Source organism: Phascolarctos cinereus, unplaced genomic scaffold, assembly GCF_003287225.1.
Source record: "Phascolarctos cinereus isolate Bilbo 61053 unplaced genomic scaffold, phaCin_HiC Scaffold_5;HRSCAF=322, whole genome shotgun sequence".
NCBI lineage: Eukaryota > Metazoa > Chordata > Mammalia > Diprotodontia > Phascolarctidae > Phascolarctos > Phascolarctos cinereus.
This window is the reverse complement of record NW_027555958.1, coordinates 454,844,608-454,863,451: the sequence shown is the minus strand read 5'-3', so window position 1 is coordinate 454,863,451 and position 18,844 is coordinate 454,844,608. Positions and strand designations below refer to the sequence as shown.

The 18,844-nt window shown below is 47.2% G+C and overlaps 1 protein-coding gene across 1 annotated transcript; it reads left to right on the top strand.

Annotated features, from left to right (window-relative positions):
• The first annotated feature begins 817 nt into the window (after positions 1–817).
• CDCP2 (CUB domain containing protein 2) lies at positions 818–16,165 on the top strand. The gene is given in 7 exon segments (XM_078155802.1): positions 818–869; positions 2,541–2,888; positions 4,240–4,575; positions 9,642–9,995; positions 14,732–14,910; positions 15,793–15,983; positions 15,985–16,165. Coding segments are annotated over 7 exon segments (1,596 nt in total). The 3' UTR covers positions 16,121–16,165.
• The last annotated feature ends 2,679 nt before the right edge of the window (positions 16,166–18,844 follow it).

The window sequence follows — 18,844 nt, the reverse complement described above, 5'->3', positions numbered from 1 at the left end:
AATGTTGGGTTTGGAGTCAGAAGACTTGGGTTCAAATCCTGGTTCTTCTGTTTGCTACCTGTATGGTCTTGAGTGAGTCTCAACCTCTCCAGGCCTCAGTTTCCTAATGTGTAAAATGAATGAGTTGGACCAGATGATCTCTAAGGTCCCTTCGAGGCCAAGAGCAAAAATGCTATGAGTCAGCAATGGCCAAGGGTCCAAGCGGCTACAAGGGACTTCAGAACATAGAATATGAAAGCTGGGATGAGTCTTAGAACATGGAATGTCGGAGCTGGCAAGGACCTCAAATCAGAGGATGTCAGATTGGGGAGAGACCTTAGAACACAGAATATTAGGGCTGGAAGAGACCTCGAAAGAGGGAGGAACTTTAGAGCTAGGAGGGACCTCAGAACAGATTATCAGAGCTAGAAGACATGAACATTTTGGAGATGGGAAGGACCCTAGCCCATAGAATACTAGAGCTGGGTGGATCTTAGAACATGGAATGTCAGCACTGGCAAGGACCTCATATCAGAGAATGTCAGATTGGGAAGAGACCTTAGAACATAAAATATCAGAGCTGAAAGAGATTTCAGAACAGAGTATTTTGGAGCTGGAAGGGACCTTAGAACATTGAATATCAGGGCTGAAAGCAACCTCAGAACAAGACATTTTAGAGCTGAAAGAGGCCTTAAAACAAAGAATGTCAGAATGGGGAGGGCCCTTAGGATATAGGGTGTCCTAAGGGTGGGATGGGCTTTAGAACTTGGAATGCCAAAATTAGAAATAAACTCGGAATACAGAACATCAGAATTGGGAGGAAGACATTAGACCAGAGATGTGCAACACCTGCTACCAGGTGAGCAAAGTTTCTGTGTTCATATTCCCAGGTAAGGTACAGTGCCCGGCACATGGGAAGGGCTTAACAACTACTCATTGAATGGGAGAATCAGAAACAGAGGCATTGTCATGCTCTAAAGCTCGAGGTGTCAATGATCCCCCCTTTCCAGTCTCACATGTTATTCCCCTTGACACACTCTGCTCCTCACTCCCCCCAAGATGCCCCAAACCTTTGTACTAACTGTCCCCAGGCCTTGATGCTCTCCCTCCCCATCTCTGCCTATCAGAGTGCCTGGTTCCTTCCAAACTCAGCTTCTGGAGGCTTTGCTGCTCCTGTGTACCCCACCCTCACCCCCAGCTCTCCTCCTGCAAGGTTACTTTGCACCTCCTTTATACGTTTTGTCTAGGTCTACACATGCGCACCTTTCCTCCCCTTTAGTATGTAAGGCCCTGTAGGCCTTGAAGGCAAGAATCCAAAGGACCCTTGCATATTGGACATCCATCTTAAGCTTCCTTTGGATAATCTTTTATAAAGAAAATGTCCCCCTTGCCCAGTTTTGCTGACCCTCTTGTCCTCTTGCTCTTTTCTTTTCAGAGCTATTCATATCAAAGGCTTCCCCTGCCCCTGGCCATCTCCTTAGCACCCCCATCCCTCCCACTCCCTTTCTTTTCATGATCTTTCTGGATGGAAATCAAAGAGTGCCTGCCAAGTCCTTTGGACATCATTCCATGGATGGCATGGGTCTTTTCTTTTTTTCTTTTCTTTTCTTTTCTTTTCTTTTCTTTTCTTTTCTTTTCTTCTTTTCTTTTCTTTTCTTTTCTTTTCTTTTCTTTTCTTTTCTTTTCTTTTCTTCTGTCCTTCAAAACTAACTGGTGTTTGAAAATGCAAGAATACTCTGACCAACAGTTGTTATTAGCTAGATCACTAAAGATCTTCACTAAAAAAAAAAGGTAAGCTTCTTGAGGGCAGGCACAGCTTTACTTTTGTATTTGTGTCCCCTGCACTTAGCAGAGATCCTGACGTATAATAGGTGTTTAATAAATGCTTGTTGATTGATTGGTTTAATGGCTCTTGCCTTCAGCTAACATCGTCTCTACTGGAGTGAGGGTTGAATGAAGAAGAGATGGAGGGTGTCCACATTCCACGCTCCCCGATCCTTTCTTGTCCTGCCTGCTTAATTCTCTCTGCAGCTGTGTCCTGTATGGTCAGTGAGTTAGTCAACAGTTGATCAATACACATTTATTAAGTGCCTACTGGGATCCAGGTTCTATGCTATGCACGGGAGGTTCTTAGGTTCTAGGATTTTATGGTTGCGAATCTATGTTCTAAAATCTGTGATTCTAATATCACATGATCTGCGATTCCAGAATCTGAGATTTTTTCATTCTTTAATTCCAAGATTCCATCATTCCAGTGAGTCAATCAGCCCATTCCAGACTCAATGATTTGATGAAACACTTTCTTTCTCTGAGATGGAGCCAGAGGATCTGGATTCAAATCCCAATTCTGCTGCATACTACTTGGTTCAGTCACTAAACCTAACTGGGCCTCAGTTTCCTCCTCTATAAAATGAAATGGCTTTGAAGGTCCCTTCTGGCCCTCGAGCTAGGGTTCTGTGGTGCTCCACAGCTCCTGAGGACTTTGTAAAGTGAGAACTGCCCTCCCCCACCTCACCTCTGCCCTATAGAAATGCTTTCTTTGTGGTCTGTTCTCATCCCAGGCATCAAGTGTGGTGGGGTGCTCTCTGGGCCTTCAGGCAACTTCTCCAGCCCCAATTTCCCAGGGCTCTACCCCTATGACACGGAGTGCAGCTGGCTTATCGTGGTGGCCGAGGGCAGTTCGATCCTGCTCACCTTCCACGCCTTTGACCTGGAGTACCACGACACCTGTGGCTATGACTATCTGAAAATCTACAACGGGGCCTCTGGCGATGAGGGCAACCTGCTGGGGCAGTTCTGTGGCCAGAGCCGCCCACCCCCCTTCACCTCCTCCTGGCACATCATGTCTGTCATCTTCCACTCGGACAAGCACGTGGCCAGCTGGGGCTTCTTAGCAGGCTACAGGAAAGGTCAGGGGGTGACCCAGAAGGTCAGAGGGTGACTGGGAAGGTCAGGGGGTGACTGGGAAGGTCAGGGGGTGACCAGAAAGGTCAGAGGGTGACTGGGAAGATCGGGGGTAACAAGAAAGGTTGGGGTGACCAGGAAGGTCAGAGGGTGACTGGGAAAGTCAGGGGGTGACCAGGAAGGTCAGAGGGTGACAAGAAAGGTCAGGGGATGACTGGAGGGAGTTCAGGTGAGAGAAGGAAGCTAAGGGACCCCTCAGGGTCAGAAAGGGAGGGGTGGAAGAGGTAGGACCTTAGACCAGGAATCACTTCCCAGCTGTGATAATTACTACCTGCACAACTCTGGGCAATTGAGTTAACTTTGCTGGGACCCACTTTTCTCATCTACAAAATAAAGTGGGTTTGACCAGATGACCTCTGAGGCTCCTTCCAGGCTAGGTCAATGAGCCTGTGAACCTGGGTTCAAATCCCACTTTTCTACCCATGTGATATTAGCCAGGTCTCTTCTTACATCTTGTCCTCAGTTTCCCTCTCTGTGAAATGGGGATCGTATCTGCCTGATTTAGTCCAAGTGATTAACCCTCTCTGGACCTCAGACAACAAGCCCTGCCTTTTTCAGGGGAAGACTGAATAAGATGATGGTGTGTCTCCTGAAACATCTCCGGAAAGGAGGCTTCAGGCACCTGTCTGCAATATTGGGTTTATCATGGGGGGAATGGACCCTTCTGGTCCTTCTCAGTGGCCACTGCCCCCGGTTTAGCTGGGGCTGAGCCCCTCTCCAAGCCTGGCACACAAACGAGGTGAGAAGATGGGGATGGATAGAGTGGATATGACCAAGTGGTACCTCACCACTTATTACCTGGTGACCTCAGGCAAGTGGTGTAACTACTCTGGGCCTCGGTTTCCTCTTCTGTAAAATGGAGAGACTTCGACTAGATAACCTCTGTGGTCTTTCCATCTGGAGACTGATAATCCTCTCCTAAATTTTACAAGCTAATGATTTATGGAGTGTGTGCTCAGGGTGGGGCTGGGGGGTGGCTATTAGCTGCAGAGAACCTGCCCCAGCTGCTTTCCTTTCTCTGCATGGAATCCTTCCCTGCTGGCTGGATTTGTGCTTCCCCTCTCCTGCTATACTTGCTAGATCCTTTGCGGGCACCATTTTTCGAGTGGTGGCAGGGAGAGATTTTAGCAAGTGTCTTTGTCGCCTGTCTGCATGGTGGGAGTCAGGGCGGTGCTGGGCATGGCTGACAAAGGCCCGTTTGTGATGCTCTGTCCCGGACCCTAGGAAGCAAGTAAGTGCAGGGGCTGTGTGCACCCCTCTGCATACTGGGTGACAGCCGGCTTGGTTCTCTTGCAGACACATGTGGTGGGGTCCTCACTGGCCTCTCTGGAGTGATCACCAGCCCAGAGTACCCCAGCAGCTACCCCAACAATGCAGAGTGCCACTGGGTTATCAGAGCGTCTGGATCTTCCACCATCAAGCTGGTGTTTGCCGACTTCCAGGTGGAGAGTGACCAAGCCTGTAACTATGATTATGTGGCCATTATTGAGGGGGCAGGCCCTGGCCGGGGCAGCCATTACTGTGGCAGCACCAAGCCGCCTGACCTGGTGTCCCTCGGCCGAGAGGTTCAGGTGGTGTTCAAGTCTGACTTCAACATCGCCGGCCGAGGCTTCAAGGCCTACTACTTCTCAGGTAGGAGGCCTCAGCGTGTGGGGGAAGGAGAAGGCAGAACAGGTGTCAGTGATCTGCCTGCTTCCTGGGAATGTTATGGGGCTCTGGGGAGATCTCTCACACACACAGAACTATCCCCATGCATTCTTTAATCCCTAAGGGCTACCAGCTCTCCCAGATGGGCTCCCAATCCCAGAGTTTCCTGGTTGAAAGAGATCATTTAGTCTGAACAATAGGTGAGCAGGAATCCCCATGCCTGACAATTGGCCATCTTAAAGATCACCAAGAAGGGGGAACTCATCCTTCCTCTGGTCTACTCATACATGGCTCTAATTGCTAGGGATTTTTTCATCACATCAAACCTCAATGGTTCCTACTTCCTTCCTCTGGGCCTAGACCACGCCCAACTTCTTGAGTTTTCTATTCAGAGACTTGAAAACATTTATCACATCTACCCTAAGTCTTCTGTTTTTCAAGATAGACATCCCTTGTTCTTCACCCAGCCTTCATTGAGCACATTTGCGAGTCTCCTTCTGTCTTCTGGATGCACTCCAATGTGTGTATGACCTTCCTGAATTGTAGCAACCAGAGTACAATACTCCCTATGTGATCTGACCAGGGGAGAGTATAATGGACCTATCTCTTTCTGCTAAAATGTGGGGTTTGTTTGCTTTTTATCTACCATGTTACACCTGACTCATATCAAATTTGTAGTCTACCAAGACCTACAGATCATCTTCAGAGGAACTACAGTCTAGCCACATCTCTCCATCTGGTACTTGTGCAGTTAATTTTTCCAATCCAAATGCAGAACTTTATGTTTGTTATTAAACTTCATCTTGTTTGATTTGGCCCACTTTAATAGAGCCCTGGAATGAGGAGGACCTGAGTTCAAATCTAGTCTCAGACCAGACACTTGACACTTACTAGCTGTGTGACCATGGGCAAGTCACTTAACCCCAATTGCCTTGCAAAAAAAAAAAAATTTGGCCTGCTTTTCTCACCTTCTGAGATCTCTTTGGATCCTGACCCAGTCATCCATCATGATAGCACCTTCTTAGCATCAGGTCATCTGCAAATTTAATAAATGGACATTCTATGCCTTCATGCAAGTCATAGATAGACAGGTTAAATAGAATTGGTCTGATTACAGATCCCTAGAGCAGTTCACTAGAGACATCTTCCAAATTGGAATTAACCCATCAATGATTTTTCTTTTGTTTTTTTTGTTTTGTTTTTTTTGGGGGGGTTGTTTTGTTTTGTTTTGTTTTAGGCAATTTGGGTTAAGTGACTTGCCCACGGTCACACAGCTTGTAAGTGTTAAGTGTTTGGTCTGAGGACAGATATGAACTCAGGTCTCCTGACTTCAGGGCCGGTGCTCTATCCATTATGCCACCTAGCTGCCCCCCCCCCAATGATTTTTCAACCAGAGTAGACTGCCCTGAATTGTTTATATTCATCATTTATTCTATGACAATAGTGTTCCATTATAGCCAGTTTTATTTACATATTCCTTAAATGTTGGACACAGGTTTTATTTCCAGCTTTTTGTTATGCTGGATAATGCAACTATGAAATTGGTGTGTGGACAAGTCTTTCCTTGCTGCTGATAATATCCTTGGGGCATAATTCTGGCAAAGGGGTCTTTGAGACAAAAGATATGTCCAATTGAATAGCTCTTCCCACCAGTGAATTCTTTTACAGCCCCACGCCCACAGCATTCCCCAGCCTACCCATCTAGTGACCTGTTAGAAAAGACAGTGAGGTTGTTCTGATGTGACTTGCCTTTGATAAAGTCTTGCTGATTCCTTGTGATCATTCCTTTCTTTGTGAGCACTCACAGACTGTCTCCTTAACAATGACTTCTAGACTTTTGTAAGAATTGAAATCAGGCTCACCAGCCTACAGTTTTGCACCCTCTCCCCTATTCCCCCCCGCTTTTTGGAGTCCGTTAGGGTTAAGTGACTTGCCCCGGGTCACACAGCTAGGAAGTGTCTGAGGCTGGGTTTGAACTCAGGTCCTCCTGACTCCAGGGCTGGTGCTGTATCTACTGCATCACCTAGCTGCCCCACCCCCATTCCCTTTTTTGGAAAATCAGGACAATTCCCTTTCTCTGGTGCTGCAACACATTCTCCTATTCTCCCAAATCTTCCAAACACTATTGACCAAGTCTCAGCCATCATATTTGCCATTTCTTTCAGGAACCTTACACATAGTTCATCCAGGCTGGTACCCAGAACTCATTGAGAGGAATTAGGTGCTTGCCCACTGTCTCCTCACTCTTCTGCTTGGGTCTGCAATCATTTTTATTCTATCAATCTTGTTCCAAAGTTCATTCTCCTTGGAAGAGAAAGAGGTAAGGGACTAGACCCACTATTTCATTGCTACAGGGAACTCTCAGAAGAGGAAACTCCCTCCACCAATGCAGGTTGCACATTCTCTGCAACTTAGAGTCTTAGACCATTGTCTAGAGCACTAAAAAGTTAAAGGACTTGGTCAAGGTCACTAAGCCAATATATGTCAGAGGTGAGTTTTGAACCCACATGCTTCTAACTTTGAGGCCAGCTTTCTATCTCCTAGACCACATTGTCTTTTGGAAGAGAGGACAGAGTCAAATGAGAATGTAGTCACTTGGCCTTCTCATCTCATCCATTCCCATCATTCCATCCACCTCAACTAACAGCCCTAGTCCTTCCTTCATCCTTGTCTTTTCCTGGCCCCTTTCAATTTCTGGTCTTCTTACACCCAACTCCCTCATCCCAAGTACTCTGCTGTCCAGTGACATTGGCTTCCTTTCTGCTCCTCTCACATGGCACACCATCTCCAGACTCTGGGTATTTGCCCTGGCTGGAATGCTCTCTCTCCTCATCTCTGCCTCCTGGCTTCCCTGGTTTCTTTCAAGTCAGCTCAGGTCTGACTTTCTGCAAGAAGTCTTCTTAGGTCTGTCTTCAGGCTAGTGCCTTCCCTCTGAGGTTATGACCAATTTACCCTGTATTTGTGTCTCGTTTATTTGTAGTTGTTTGCATGCTGTCTCTCCCATTAGACTTCTTGAGGGCGGGAACTTTTAAAAAATCTTTCCTTGTATCCCCAGAGCTCAGCACAGAGTCTGCACATAGTAGGCACTTAATAAATGCTTAGTGACAGACTGCCTGGCAGACAAGTCTGTTGTCCTAAGCATTCATTGGCAGATGCATCCCATGAACCTCTGCTTGCACAATGGCGCCATGCTTCCATAGTCATCCTCAGCTAGATGTTCTTGTTTCCCCCTTTTGTACTCAGTGATTCTGATGGATTGGGGAGGACACTGCTCAGTGTGTGCCCTCCAGTGGTGCAGGTTGCATTACTTCCAGTCCCGCCCTTCATGTGCCCCTCTTGTCCATATCCTCTGGTAAACCTGCCATAGGGGCTGACAGGCAGACTGGAGGCCTTCCTCAGTGTGACATTGTGAGGACACAAGGCTGCTCCCCCATCATCTCTCTTTCTTGCCATCCTCTAGGGACACTTTTTGTCACCTGCACGGGGTCATATGTGGGAGCTCACACCTGCAGCCTCTGTCTTTTCCTGCTCTATAGGCAGTTATTTGTGCATTCCCCCCCTTTAGACTGTGACCTTCTCCAGCCTCTAGCACAGTGCCTTGGCACATGCTAGTGTTGTCGAATCATTTCAAGCATGTCCAACTCTTCCTGACCCCACTTGGCAGAGAAACTGGGCTGGTTGGCCATGTCCTTCTCCAGCTCCTTTTACAGATGAGGAAACTAAGGCAAACAGGGTGAAGTGACTTGCCCAGGGCCACACAGCTAGTAAGTGTCTGAGGACAGATTTGAACTCAGGAAGATGAGTCTTCCTGAGTCCAAGCTCAGTGCTCTATCCACTGTGCCACCTAACTGCCCCTTGGCACATAGTAGGTGCTAAATAAATGCTAGTTGACTGATTGGCTAGGGGAAGCTGTGGCTGGAGGACTGTATACATTGGGGATTTCTGAGCTACAGTAGGACTAAAACTAATGGGGTGTCTGCACTGTCTGGCCCCACTATGGGGAGCCTCAGGGTGGAGGAGCACCAAGCTACCTCAAGAGAGGTTATGTGGCTCAGATGGAAATCAGAGTCTGTCAAAGCTTCCACGCTGATGGGGGGGGGCGGGTCAGGCCTATGAGTGGCCACTGAACTTCCAGCCTGGCTGTAATAGGGACACCCTGGCTTAAAAAAATAATCTCAGCTAATCCCTGTGTTCCTTGTACGTCCATATTGGTCTCATTAGCAGATTGCCCCTTTTCTTCCTCATCAGACTCATTTCCACCATGCTTCTAGAATTTCCTGGTTAAGTGCTTCCCATCCCTCTGTGATCAACTTCTCTTGCAAAATATTATGTCATTAAGTTCTAACTATCCTTTCTCCAACCATGTGAAAATGGCTTTCTCCCAGTCAGACTGTGCCCAGCCTTCCTCACCTTGTCAATCACAAATTCTGTGACAGAGGGTTCCCTTGTCTCCAAAGTCCCCATCACATCTGCTGGCTAGTCAGAATTAGGTCCAGACCAGCAGGGCCTCCAGGGGTTTCTCCAACCTTCTGAAAGATGAGATTTTCATTAAAACAAGTCACAATGTTTTCAGCTGCTCTGAGACAGAAAAAGAGGGAGGAGAGAGACAGACAGAGAGAGATAAAGACAGAGAGACAGAAGGAGGAAGGGAAGGAGGGAGGGCAGGGGGAGAGAGAGAGAGACAAGAGAGACAGGAAGAAGAAGAGGAAGGGAAAAAGAGAGAGAGAGAGAGAGAGAGAGAGAGAGAGAGAGAGAGAGAGAGAGAGAGAGAACGAGAACGAGAATCCTTTCATGTTCCATGTAACACCCACTAATGTGGAATCAGGAACACAGAACTGCAGTTGACGTTAAGCCTGCTTCTTATGATCAGTTTCACCAATCCCTTTTCATTGGTGGGTATAGCACCATCACCCATGAATAATGTTTTTAATGCCACATTAGTGTCTGTAGCAGAAGATTTGGGAGACAAACAGCATACCCTGGCAACTGCCTTGGCTCCTTCTCATGTCCTTCCCATGGTGACATTACTGTTGTTCTTCCTTCCCACCCAGGGGAATGCCAGGAGGTTTACATGGCCATAAAAGGCAATTTCTCTAGTCCTCAGTATCCCAACTCCTACCCCAACAACATCCGGTGCCATTGGACTATTCAGATGCCTTCGGGCTACCGGATCAAGGTATTTTTCCTGGATCTGGATCTAGAAGGGAGAAACGTGCTAACCAACAGCTGTGACTTTGACCACCTGGCGGCCTTTGATGGAGCCAGTGAGGCCGCCTCCCTGCTGGGGACGTGGTGTGGGCGGGAGGTGCCAGCGCCCATCATGTCCAGCTACAACCAGCTTCTGCTTGTCCTGCACACAGACCGCAACACGGCCAAACGCGGCTTCTCTGTGGCCTATATTGGAGGTTAGTACGGGCCCATCCTGAACTACTGGGCAGGGTTAGAGGAGAAGGGGCCAAATCTAGGACTTAACCATTCTTCCTCTGGCTAATGGCTTCCCCTAGTAGCTCCTTCTCCCACTCACCATGGCAGTGCTTTCTGAAAATCTCTGGGAGGACACCTCTCTTTAAAATGCTCTTAGAATGCTCTGATTCACTGTCCTTCAATCAATCAATCAACAGGCATTTATTAAGGACTTACTATGCTCCAGTCACTGCAGGGTTACAAAGAGAAAGCAAAGATAAGCCCTGCCATCAAGGAGCTTATATTCTCTCAGGGAAGACAACATTTTCACGCAAGTGTATGAATACAAGATGATTTTGTGGGGGAGGGTCCTAACAGTGGAAGAGATCAGAAGAGGCTTCATGTTGAAGATGGCTTGGAAAGAGAATTCTGAGAGGCTGAGGGGAGGAGGGAGACATGATATACAGCCTGGACAAAGACATGTAGATAGGAGATGGAGTATTTGTGTGAAGAACAGGATGGTATGGCTAGATGGCAGAGTGCTTGAAAGGAGTAATGTCTAATAAGACTGGAAAGGTCGATTGGAACTAGTTTGGGAAGAGTTTCAAAATCCAAAATAGAGGAGTTTATATTTGATCCTGGAAGTGTGAGGGAGCAATTAGAATTTATCGAGTAGAGAGGGATAGCTCTGACCAGAGCTTGTAAAGTCACTTGGTCCCCTGAGAGTAAGATGGATTAGAATGGGGAGGAACTTGAGGCCAGGGGACCAATGAGGAGGCTGTTAGAATTGTCTAGGCAGGAGGTGATGGGGGTCTGACCTAAGATGGTGGTGATGTAAGAGGAGAGAAGAGGGTGAACTTGAGAATCATTGTGGAACTAAAATCAACAATTTTACCTCCTAAAAGAGGTTGAACAGACCAGCAGAACCCCAACATATGGGCACAATTATAAATTGCACACAACTTTCTCATCTAAAGACACTGATGACATTATCAAAACCAAGATACTATTCAATATCTTAGTCTATGCTCTGTTGTCTCCATTGGACTGATTCTGAGATGCTTTTTTTTCCATCTTTTTTGGTGTTTGGATATTTTTTAGTCTGGACATGTATTTCACTGGCATTCCTGCCTCAACCCATTTCCCATCCCCCCTTCCCCATTCTCTTCTTCCAATTCAGATAGGTAACTATCCTATGAAGTCTTAAACAGGTGGGAAACCTGTGGGAAACTTGTGTTTCCCTTGAACCTCCGTTTCATGAGGCCATGGTCAGCTCTCTTGCCACGTCACACTGCTCCTCTTTGCTGCCTGAGACCCTCATGCTCTCTGAAGCAGCCATGGCCAAGAGAATGAATAGGAATATGCTCACATCTTAGCAATATCCCTCCTAAAATGTAGCATCCAGAATAGAACACCATACTGCTCTGAACGTGCTTTGGGCAGGACAGGGTGTACAACAAAAAGCTATTGCCATTGTTCTGAAGATGATGCTATTCTTAATAAAGGCTAAGATGTAAGATTGTATGTGATTTTCATTACCCTGTCATACTACTGGCTTAGCTTGTAGTCCACTAATCCCCTCAGATCTTTTTCATATAAACTTTTGCTAGCCTTGCCTCCCCATCTTATACTCATGAAATCAATCTTTTGAAACCAGATATAGAATTTCAAATTCATCCCTATTTAGTTTCATCTTATTAGATTTAGCTTCCAACTAACATGATATTCAGGTACCCCATTGTGGTATGGAGGTAACCTTGGGTTCTCCCAAGCCACATCAGAGGAACCAAAGCTTCACTGGGCCTGACCAAGCTGAATAGGCTTTGAATCCTGGCCAGCTACAGAGGGGCTCAGGACCAGACTAGCAAAGGGTGAGAAATGTTACCAAGGTAAAATTGACAGGATTTGTCAACAGATTGTAGATGGGGGAGGAGAGAAAGGAGTAGAAGATGACACTTGGGTTGTGAGCCTTGGTGAATTGGAAGATAGTGGTACCCTTCACAGTATAAGGATGTTAAGAAGAGGGGAAGGATTGGGAGGGAGCAGAAGGGAAGAGGTCAGTTTTGAACATGTTGAGTTTAAAATGAATTTGTGATGTCTGAGTCAATTAGAGATCTGAGTCTATAGGTTGAAAAATCTGTTAGGGTTGGATAAATAGAACTGAGAGTCACCTGTATAATGATGATAATTGAATCCATGGGAACTGAAGTCATCACCAAGGAACATAGAACAGAGGGCAAGACCTGGATGAAGCAGCAGAAGGCCCCCAAATGATGGGACATGAAGAGGTGGGAGAAGAAAGAGCTCATGTCACATGTCTCAATTTTTTCGGTAAAATATGAAGTCAGGTTCTCAGCTGAGAAGATGGGGGAAGAGGGAGCCATGGAAGGTTTGGGGAGGGACATAAGGGTTTGGAAGAGCTGCTGTGGTGAGTGGGATTGTTAAGCCCACCCACTAATGTCACATGCTATGCTAGGTGCTGGGGAATACAAAGACAAAACAGAGTTCCTGTCCTCAAGGAGCATCCATTCTACATAACTTTAGGAAAAGTAGGGAGCTATTTGGGGATTCAGAGTTTTATTATTGCTCAGACCATAAAGACGTTGGAGTTTCCTCCACAAATCCCCTTCCTGGCCTTGAAGATACATTTTCTTTCTATACCTTCTTCCCTTTCAGGTCTTACAACAAAAGGGTGTGTGGATTGGTGGGGGAGGACATGTGCTTTGGCTGTTTGGGGCCAGGCAGGCAGTAGAGAGAGGAAAGGACTAGATTTCTGGTGCCAGCAACAGGCTCTTTCTGTCAGGCAAAGCTTTAGAAATATGTCAGCCTTTGTTGCCTGGAGGCCTATGGGATTTACAGCCTCCACTGTGTCCTCCCCATCATCATGGCAGCTTCGAACTGGGCAGCAGCCCTGATTTACACTCCTGCCTTCCCTCCTCACTAGAAAATGGCCTTGGGGGAGCCTGCTTTCAGTGACTCCACATTGGGAGCCTGAAACATCAACTCAGACAGTGTTAGAACAGGAAGGGAACTTGGTGTTTGAACACAATGTTAAATCCACTGCTGTAGACTATTAGACCTGCAAGAGACCTTAGAATGTCAGAGCTAGAAGGGACCTTAGAACAAAGAACATTAGGACAGAGGGCTCAAGAGGATCCCAGATCTAGAGACAAGGGATTTCAGAGGCCTTTGAGCCCAAAACTCTTTATAGATGAGGAAACTGAGGGCCAGGGATGGGAAGGGCCCCCTGGGAGTGGGCATCAGAGGTAGGATTGAACCCAGATCCACTTTCCTTGCTGATAGAATGTAAGCTTCACAAGGGAAAGGACTACTTCAATTATCTTTGTATCCTCTGTATCCCCAGCACCTTGGATAGTGCCTGGCACATAGTTTACAACCAAAGTAATTGAGAAAGACACAGAGAGAGAGGAGAGGAGAGGAGGGAGGGAGGGGGGGAGGAGGGAAGAGGGAAGGAGGGAGGGAGAGGAGGAGGGGAGAGAGAGAGAGAGAGAGAGAGAGAGAGAGAGAGAGAGAGAGAGAGAGTAACAAGTAGGGGAATGAGGAAAGTCTCAAGAGTGGGAGGTGGTACCCAAGCTGTGAAGGAAGCTTGGAAGGAAGCCAGGGATTCTGTGTTGTAGAGGTGAGAAAAAAGAGCATTCTAGGCATGGGGCACAGTTTATACCAAGGCCTAGAGATAGGAGAGGAAATGAAGCAGTGTCATGTGTGCGAAGCTTCTAACTGGTGAGTAGAATAAAGAGTGAATGAAAGGGAGTGATATGAAATCATAGGAAAGATAGGTAGGAACCTATGGCAGAAGGCTGAGCAATCTGACTGTGGTTTTTTTCCCTACAGGAATAGGGAGCCATAGAAGTTTCTTGAGAACAGAGTGATGTGGTCAAATACGCACTTTAGGGATGTCAGTTTGATGTGTGTGGAGGGTGGATTTGAGTGAAGAAGAGACTGGGCACAGGAAAATCAGTACAAATATGGAATGTTAGAACTCAGCGCAGAATGTTAGAACATGCCACAGAAGAATATAGAGGGCCGATGCCAGAAGGTCCCCAAGGTCAGCTGGCCCAACAGAAGAAAAAGCTGAGGAAGGACCCCAGAGCCAGACCTTGGGAGACGATGTCTCTTTCCACTGTTATTGTGTGGGAAGCCCTTCCGTGGTTAACACACCTGAAGAGAGGATTAGAGCTCCCTCCCACCCTACCTCCTTCTCCATCCCTTACAGTTGCTATGGTGAAGGCCAGTTTTTTGGGGAGCAAATGAATGCAGAGGCAGAGAGTCCCCCCCAGAAGAGACCCACAGAGAGGTAGGGAAGGAATGTGGCCCTGGAGGAAAGATTCAGGGGGTTAGACTAAATGGTCTCTGAAATCTCTCAAACATTTATTAGCTGTGTAACCTAGGTGAATATCCCTTAGCCTCTCTGAGCCTCATCTGTAAAATGGGGACAATAAATGAGATAATATTTATAAAGTGCTTGGCACATAGTAGGTGCTTAATAAATGCTCCTTGATTCAGAGCTGTAAAGGGCCTCAGAGGTCCTCTGGTGCAATCCCTTCATTGTACAAATGAGATCATTGAGGCCCCAGGACCGTAACAGGCAGAGTCAGAGGGAGGACTGGAAGCCTGGGCCCCTGAGCCCCGGAGCATGGCTCTTTTTGTTCAGATACATTTTTCCTGTGCTCTCGGCCCTAGCGGGCCCCACTGATCCTGGCCACTCCTCTGTTCTCAGTGGTCCCCATGAACGTCAGCTGCACCCGTACCGACTTCCAGATCCAGATCTCGGTTCAGTCACTGGCTCAGCTGGATCGGAGCCAGATCTACCTGGGAAGCCGGAGCTGCCCAGCCCAGGTGGTTGGTGACCACTTCAGAATCCAGGCCCGGTTTGATACTTGTGGCACCGAATCCCAGGTAAGAAGCCTAGTGAGAAAGGGGCTCCCGGAGCATTAAGAAAGGTTAGGAATGGGCGGAGCCAAGATGGCAGAGTGAAAGCAGTGACTTGCTTGAGCTCTCCCCCAAACCCCTCCAAATACCTATTAAAAACAAAAAAAGGGAAGGAACTAGGCCTAGGGCCAACTACCCTCCCATGAAACTCTAGGGAGCAGGAGGAACGGGGGTTGGGTTCCCTGACCTTTAAGGTCCTCTTGAAATCTGAGATTCTATAACTTTATGTTCCAGAAGGCGATGGTTAAAAAATGCTTTGATTTTATCTTCCAAAATCCTCACAGCCTATATTCTGAGATCCTTCCAGCTCCAATGTTCTGTGCTCGAAGGTTCCTTCTAGTTTTGCTGTTCTAGCTCTAATGTTTGATATTCTATGACTACAGGTCTCTGTCTAGAGCAGCCTCTGATTCCATGATTAGATGTTGAGAGTTGTGTGATTCTATACATCTAAGACCCTATGGTTTCTAAGATTTCAAAGCTCCATGACTAAGAGTGTGTCATTCTAGTGAATTGCTCAGCAGATTCCACACACCTCCTGATCTCTCCCCACTGGCTGACCGCAGTTGTCTTGGTCACCAAAAGTACTGTTCAGTGTGAGTGGTCATAGCCAGGTCAGCCGGGCAGTCCATTGCTAGGCCTTTATCCTGGGAGATGGGGATAGCTCAGTCCCTGGATTTGGGGTGGGCCAGCAGAGGAGCTGGGGAGAGAGCATCTGGGCCAGGACTGGAAATGAGACAGGGGTGATATAGGCAACCCCCTGTCTCCCAGATAATATAGATGGTAGGGCCCACTCATTCAGGGGAGTCCAGCCCTTAGATCCAGCTCTGGGACTCTGGATTGGTTTTACAGAAGAGGAACAACACGGCTGTGATCGTCAGCATCCTGTACATTGACTTCTCGGGTGTGGTTGGACAGGAAGACATCCATGAGTACGAGCTACGCTGTGAACCCCGGAAGAAGGAGGCCTGGGTGCACTTGCTGTCTGGCTCTAGCTGGCTGGGTCCCTACGGCAGTGCTGAGCACCTGCTGGAAGCCCCACCTCAAGGCAGAGGCTAAGGCACAAGGGCAGCTGGGGATCAGCGTGACCCAGGACACCAGTGACATCGTCTTCCTGGCCATCTGTGTCCTGGCTGGAATCCTCATGGTCATTGCCATTGTAGGGCTGGGGTTGTTGTGATCATGGTAGGGAGAGGGGAAGGCATGGAGAAGGAAGAATGAAGAAGCTGGGGATGCTGCTGCTTGGCCCACCCAGAGCTCAGGGATGGACCTGACCGATGAGAGGGTAACACATTAGGACAGTCAGGAACCATGGGACGTAGCATGTTACAATGGCAGAGCTGGAAGGGGCCTTAGAACAGAAGACGTCAGAGCTGGAAAGGGCCTTAGAACAGAGAATGTCAGGGCTGGGAGGGAGCTCAGAACAGGGAATGTGAAAGCTGGGAGGGGCCTTAGATCAGAGAATGCCAGAGCTGAGAGGGCCCTTAGAACAGAGAATGTCAGGGCTGGGAGGGGCCTTAGAACAGGTGATGTCAGAGCTGGCCTTTCAGCTGAGAGAAAACTTAAAACATAGATTATCAAAGTTGGAAGGAACCTTAGAACAAAGAAGGTTAAATCGAGGAGGAATCTTCGGACACTGGATGTCAGAGCTGGAAGGGACCTTAGGGCAGAAGATGTCAGATTCAAGAGGGACCTTAGGATCCAATTCAATTCAGCTCCAGTCAACAAACTGTGCTGGGCACAGTTATGGGAATACAAGCTCAGAAAAGCCGCCAGCCCTGGCCTTCCACTACCTTAGGCAGCGAGTGCAGTGCTGTTGAAAACAGGCCCCCTGGATCTGAATCCCAGCTCTGCCTCTTGTGACCTTCGGGACCATGGGCAAGTTCCTCCCTCCCCCTGGGCCTCAGTTGCCTCGTCTGTAAAAGGAGGAGATCTCTTCCAGCTTTAAATCAGTGGTTCCATGGCCTCTGGCAGGGGTATAGTTCGGCAGCTGTGTAGGGAAATATAAAACAAAGAAAATATCAGTGGAGGTGCAGAGAGACCGGAGATTCAGTAAAAGGACTCTAGGGAGCATCAGGGACCAAAAGAAGGCAGACAGAGCTTAATGCTAATCAATGTCGACCCTCCCATTTTACAGAGGAAGAAACTGAGGCTCAGCGAGAATATCAAAGATCTAGGCTCTAAAAAAGCACTTCCGTTTTGGGGCATGGGGGAAATGAGGGGAGAATACAAAGGGCAGGGTGGGGTGGGGGAGGGTCAACTGCCTTCCCTCTGTATTGTGGCCTCCGTGAAAACTGCACCCCCTTCTCACTGGAGGCAAGTAAGTCCTTTCTTACCTGTGTTACAAAGACCTGAATGTAACTGTCTGCTTTTATCCCTGCTAATGCTGATAGTGTGGAAACACTTAACAGAATAACGTCCCCACAGAGAAGTTGGTAATTGAGACAAATAAAGTGAAGAGAGAAAGAAATGAGGAGTCGAGGAGTCATCAGTGGCTCCTGGAGAATCCTGGGAGGACTTGGGTGAACTGATGCAGAATGAAGCGAGCAGAACCAGGAGAGCAATTTACGCAATGACACGCCCAGAGACCCAGGTTTGAGTCCAGTCTCTGCTGTCTGTGATTTTAGGCAGCTCACTTCTCTCTGGGCGTCATATCCCATCTTCCACAGTGGCCTTTCTTGGTCCCCTTCTCCAGCTACCAGAGCCATCCCCTCTGAGATTACCATTCACACTGTACATGGTCTGTATGTACCTAGTTATTTACATATTGGATTCCTGCTTGGACTGGGAGCCCTTGGAGGGCACTGAATAAATGCTAGTTGACTGACTGACTCATCTGTAAATCCTCTTCCTCCTCCTCCTCCTCATCAAATGAAAAGAGAAGACAGGGATTGGAAAAGTCTGACAGCAATGGGGTGTAGACCAACAGCTCAGACCATATCTCAAGATTAGTTCCAATAGACACACGACCTCGACCCTGTTTCCAAATTAGACCTAAAGAGTGACATCATAAACAAATTGGAGGAGCAAGCAAGAAATGACCTGTTTTCTCTATGGTTCGGGGGAGAGTTCACGACCAAACAAAGGACGGAGATCCCAGAAGATAAAAATGGACAATTTTGATTACACAAACTTTTTAAAAAGTATTTTTGTTTCATTGAATATTTCCCATTATGTTTTCAAAAAACATTAACATTCATTTAAAAAATTTTCGAGTTCCAAATTTTTGCTCTCTGTCAGACTCTCCTCTGCACCTTGAGAAGGCAAGCAATATGACATCAGTCGTGCAAGTGAAGTCAGGTTACGTAAAATCAAAAAGGTTTCCAACAAAACCAACATAACTAAAATGAGAAGGGAGAGAGATAACCGGGGGCAATTCTTTGCAGCAGATTTCTCTGCTAAGAGTCTCATTTCCAAGATTTAAGGAACGGATTCAAATTCACACAACTAAGAGCCAGTCCTAATGGATAAGTAGTCAAAGCATAAAAAATAGGTAGTCTTCTAAGGAAAAAAATCCAAGCTATTAATAACCATATAAAAATGCTACAAATCACGAATAATTAGAGACATGCAAATTAAGGCAACTCTGAGATTCTACCTCACACCTATCAGATTGACAAAGCTTCCAAAAAAAAGAAAATAGCAGCTGCTGGAGGGGCTATGGTAGAACAGGCACATCAGTGCACTATTGGTGGAGCTGTTGAATTAGGCCAACCATTTGGGAAAGAAATCTGGAAGTGCACCTAGAAAGTTAATAAACTGATCTAGGGATACCACTCTTAGACCTATATCCCAAACAGCTCAAAGAAAGAAGGAAAGACCCCAAAGGCCAACGGGGCAAAAATTTGGTAATTGACTGAAAGGGGGATTTCTCAACGAAACTGGCTAAGTTAGATCACGTTGC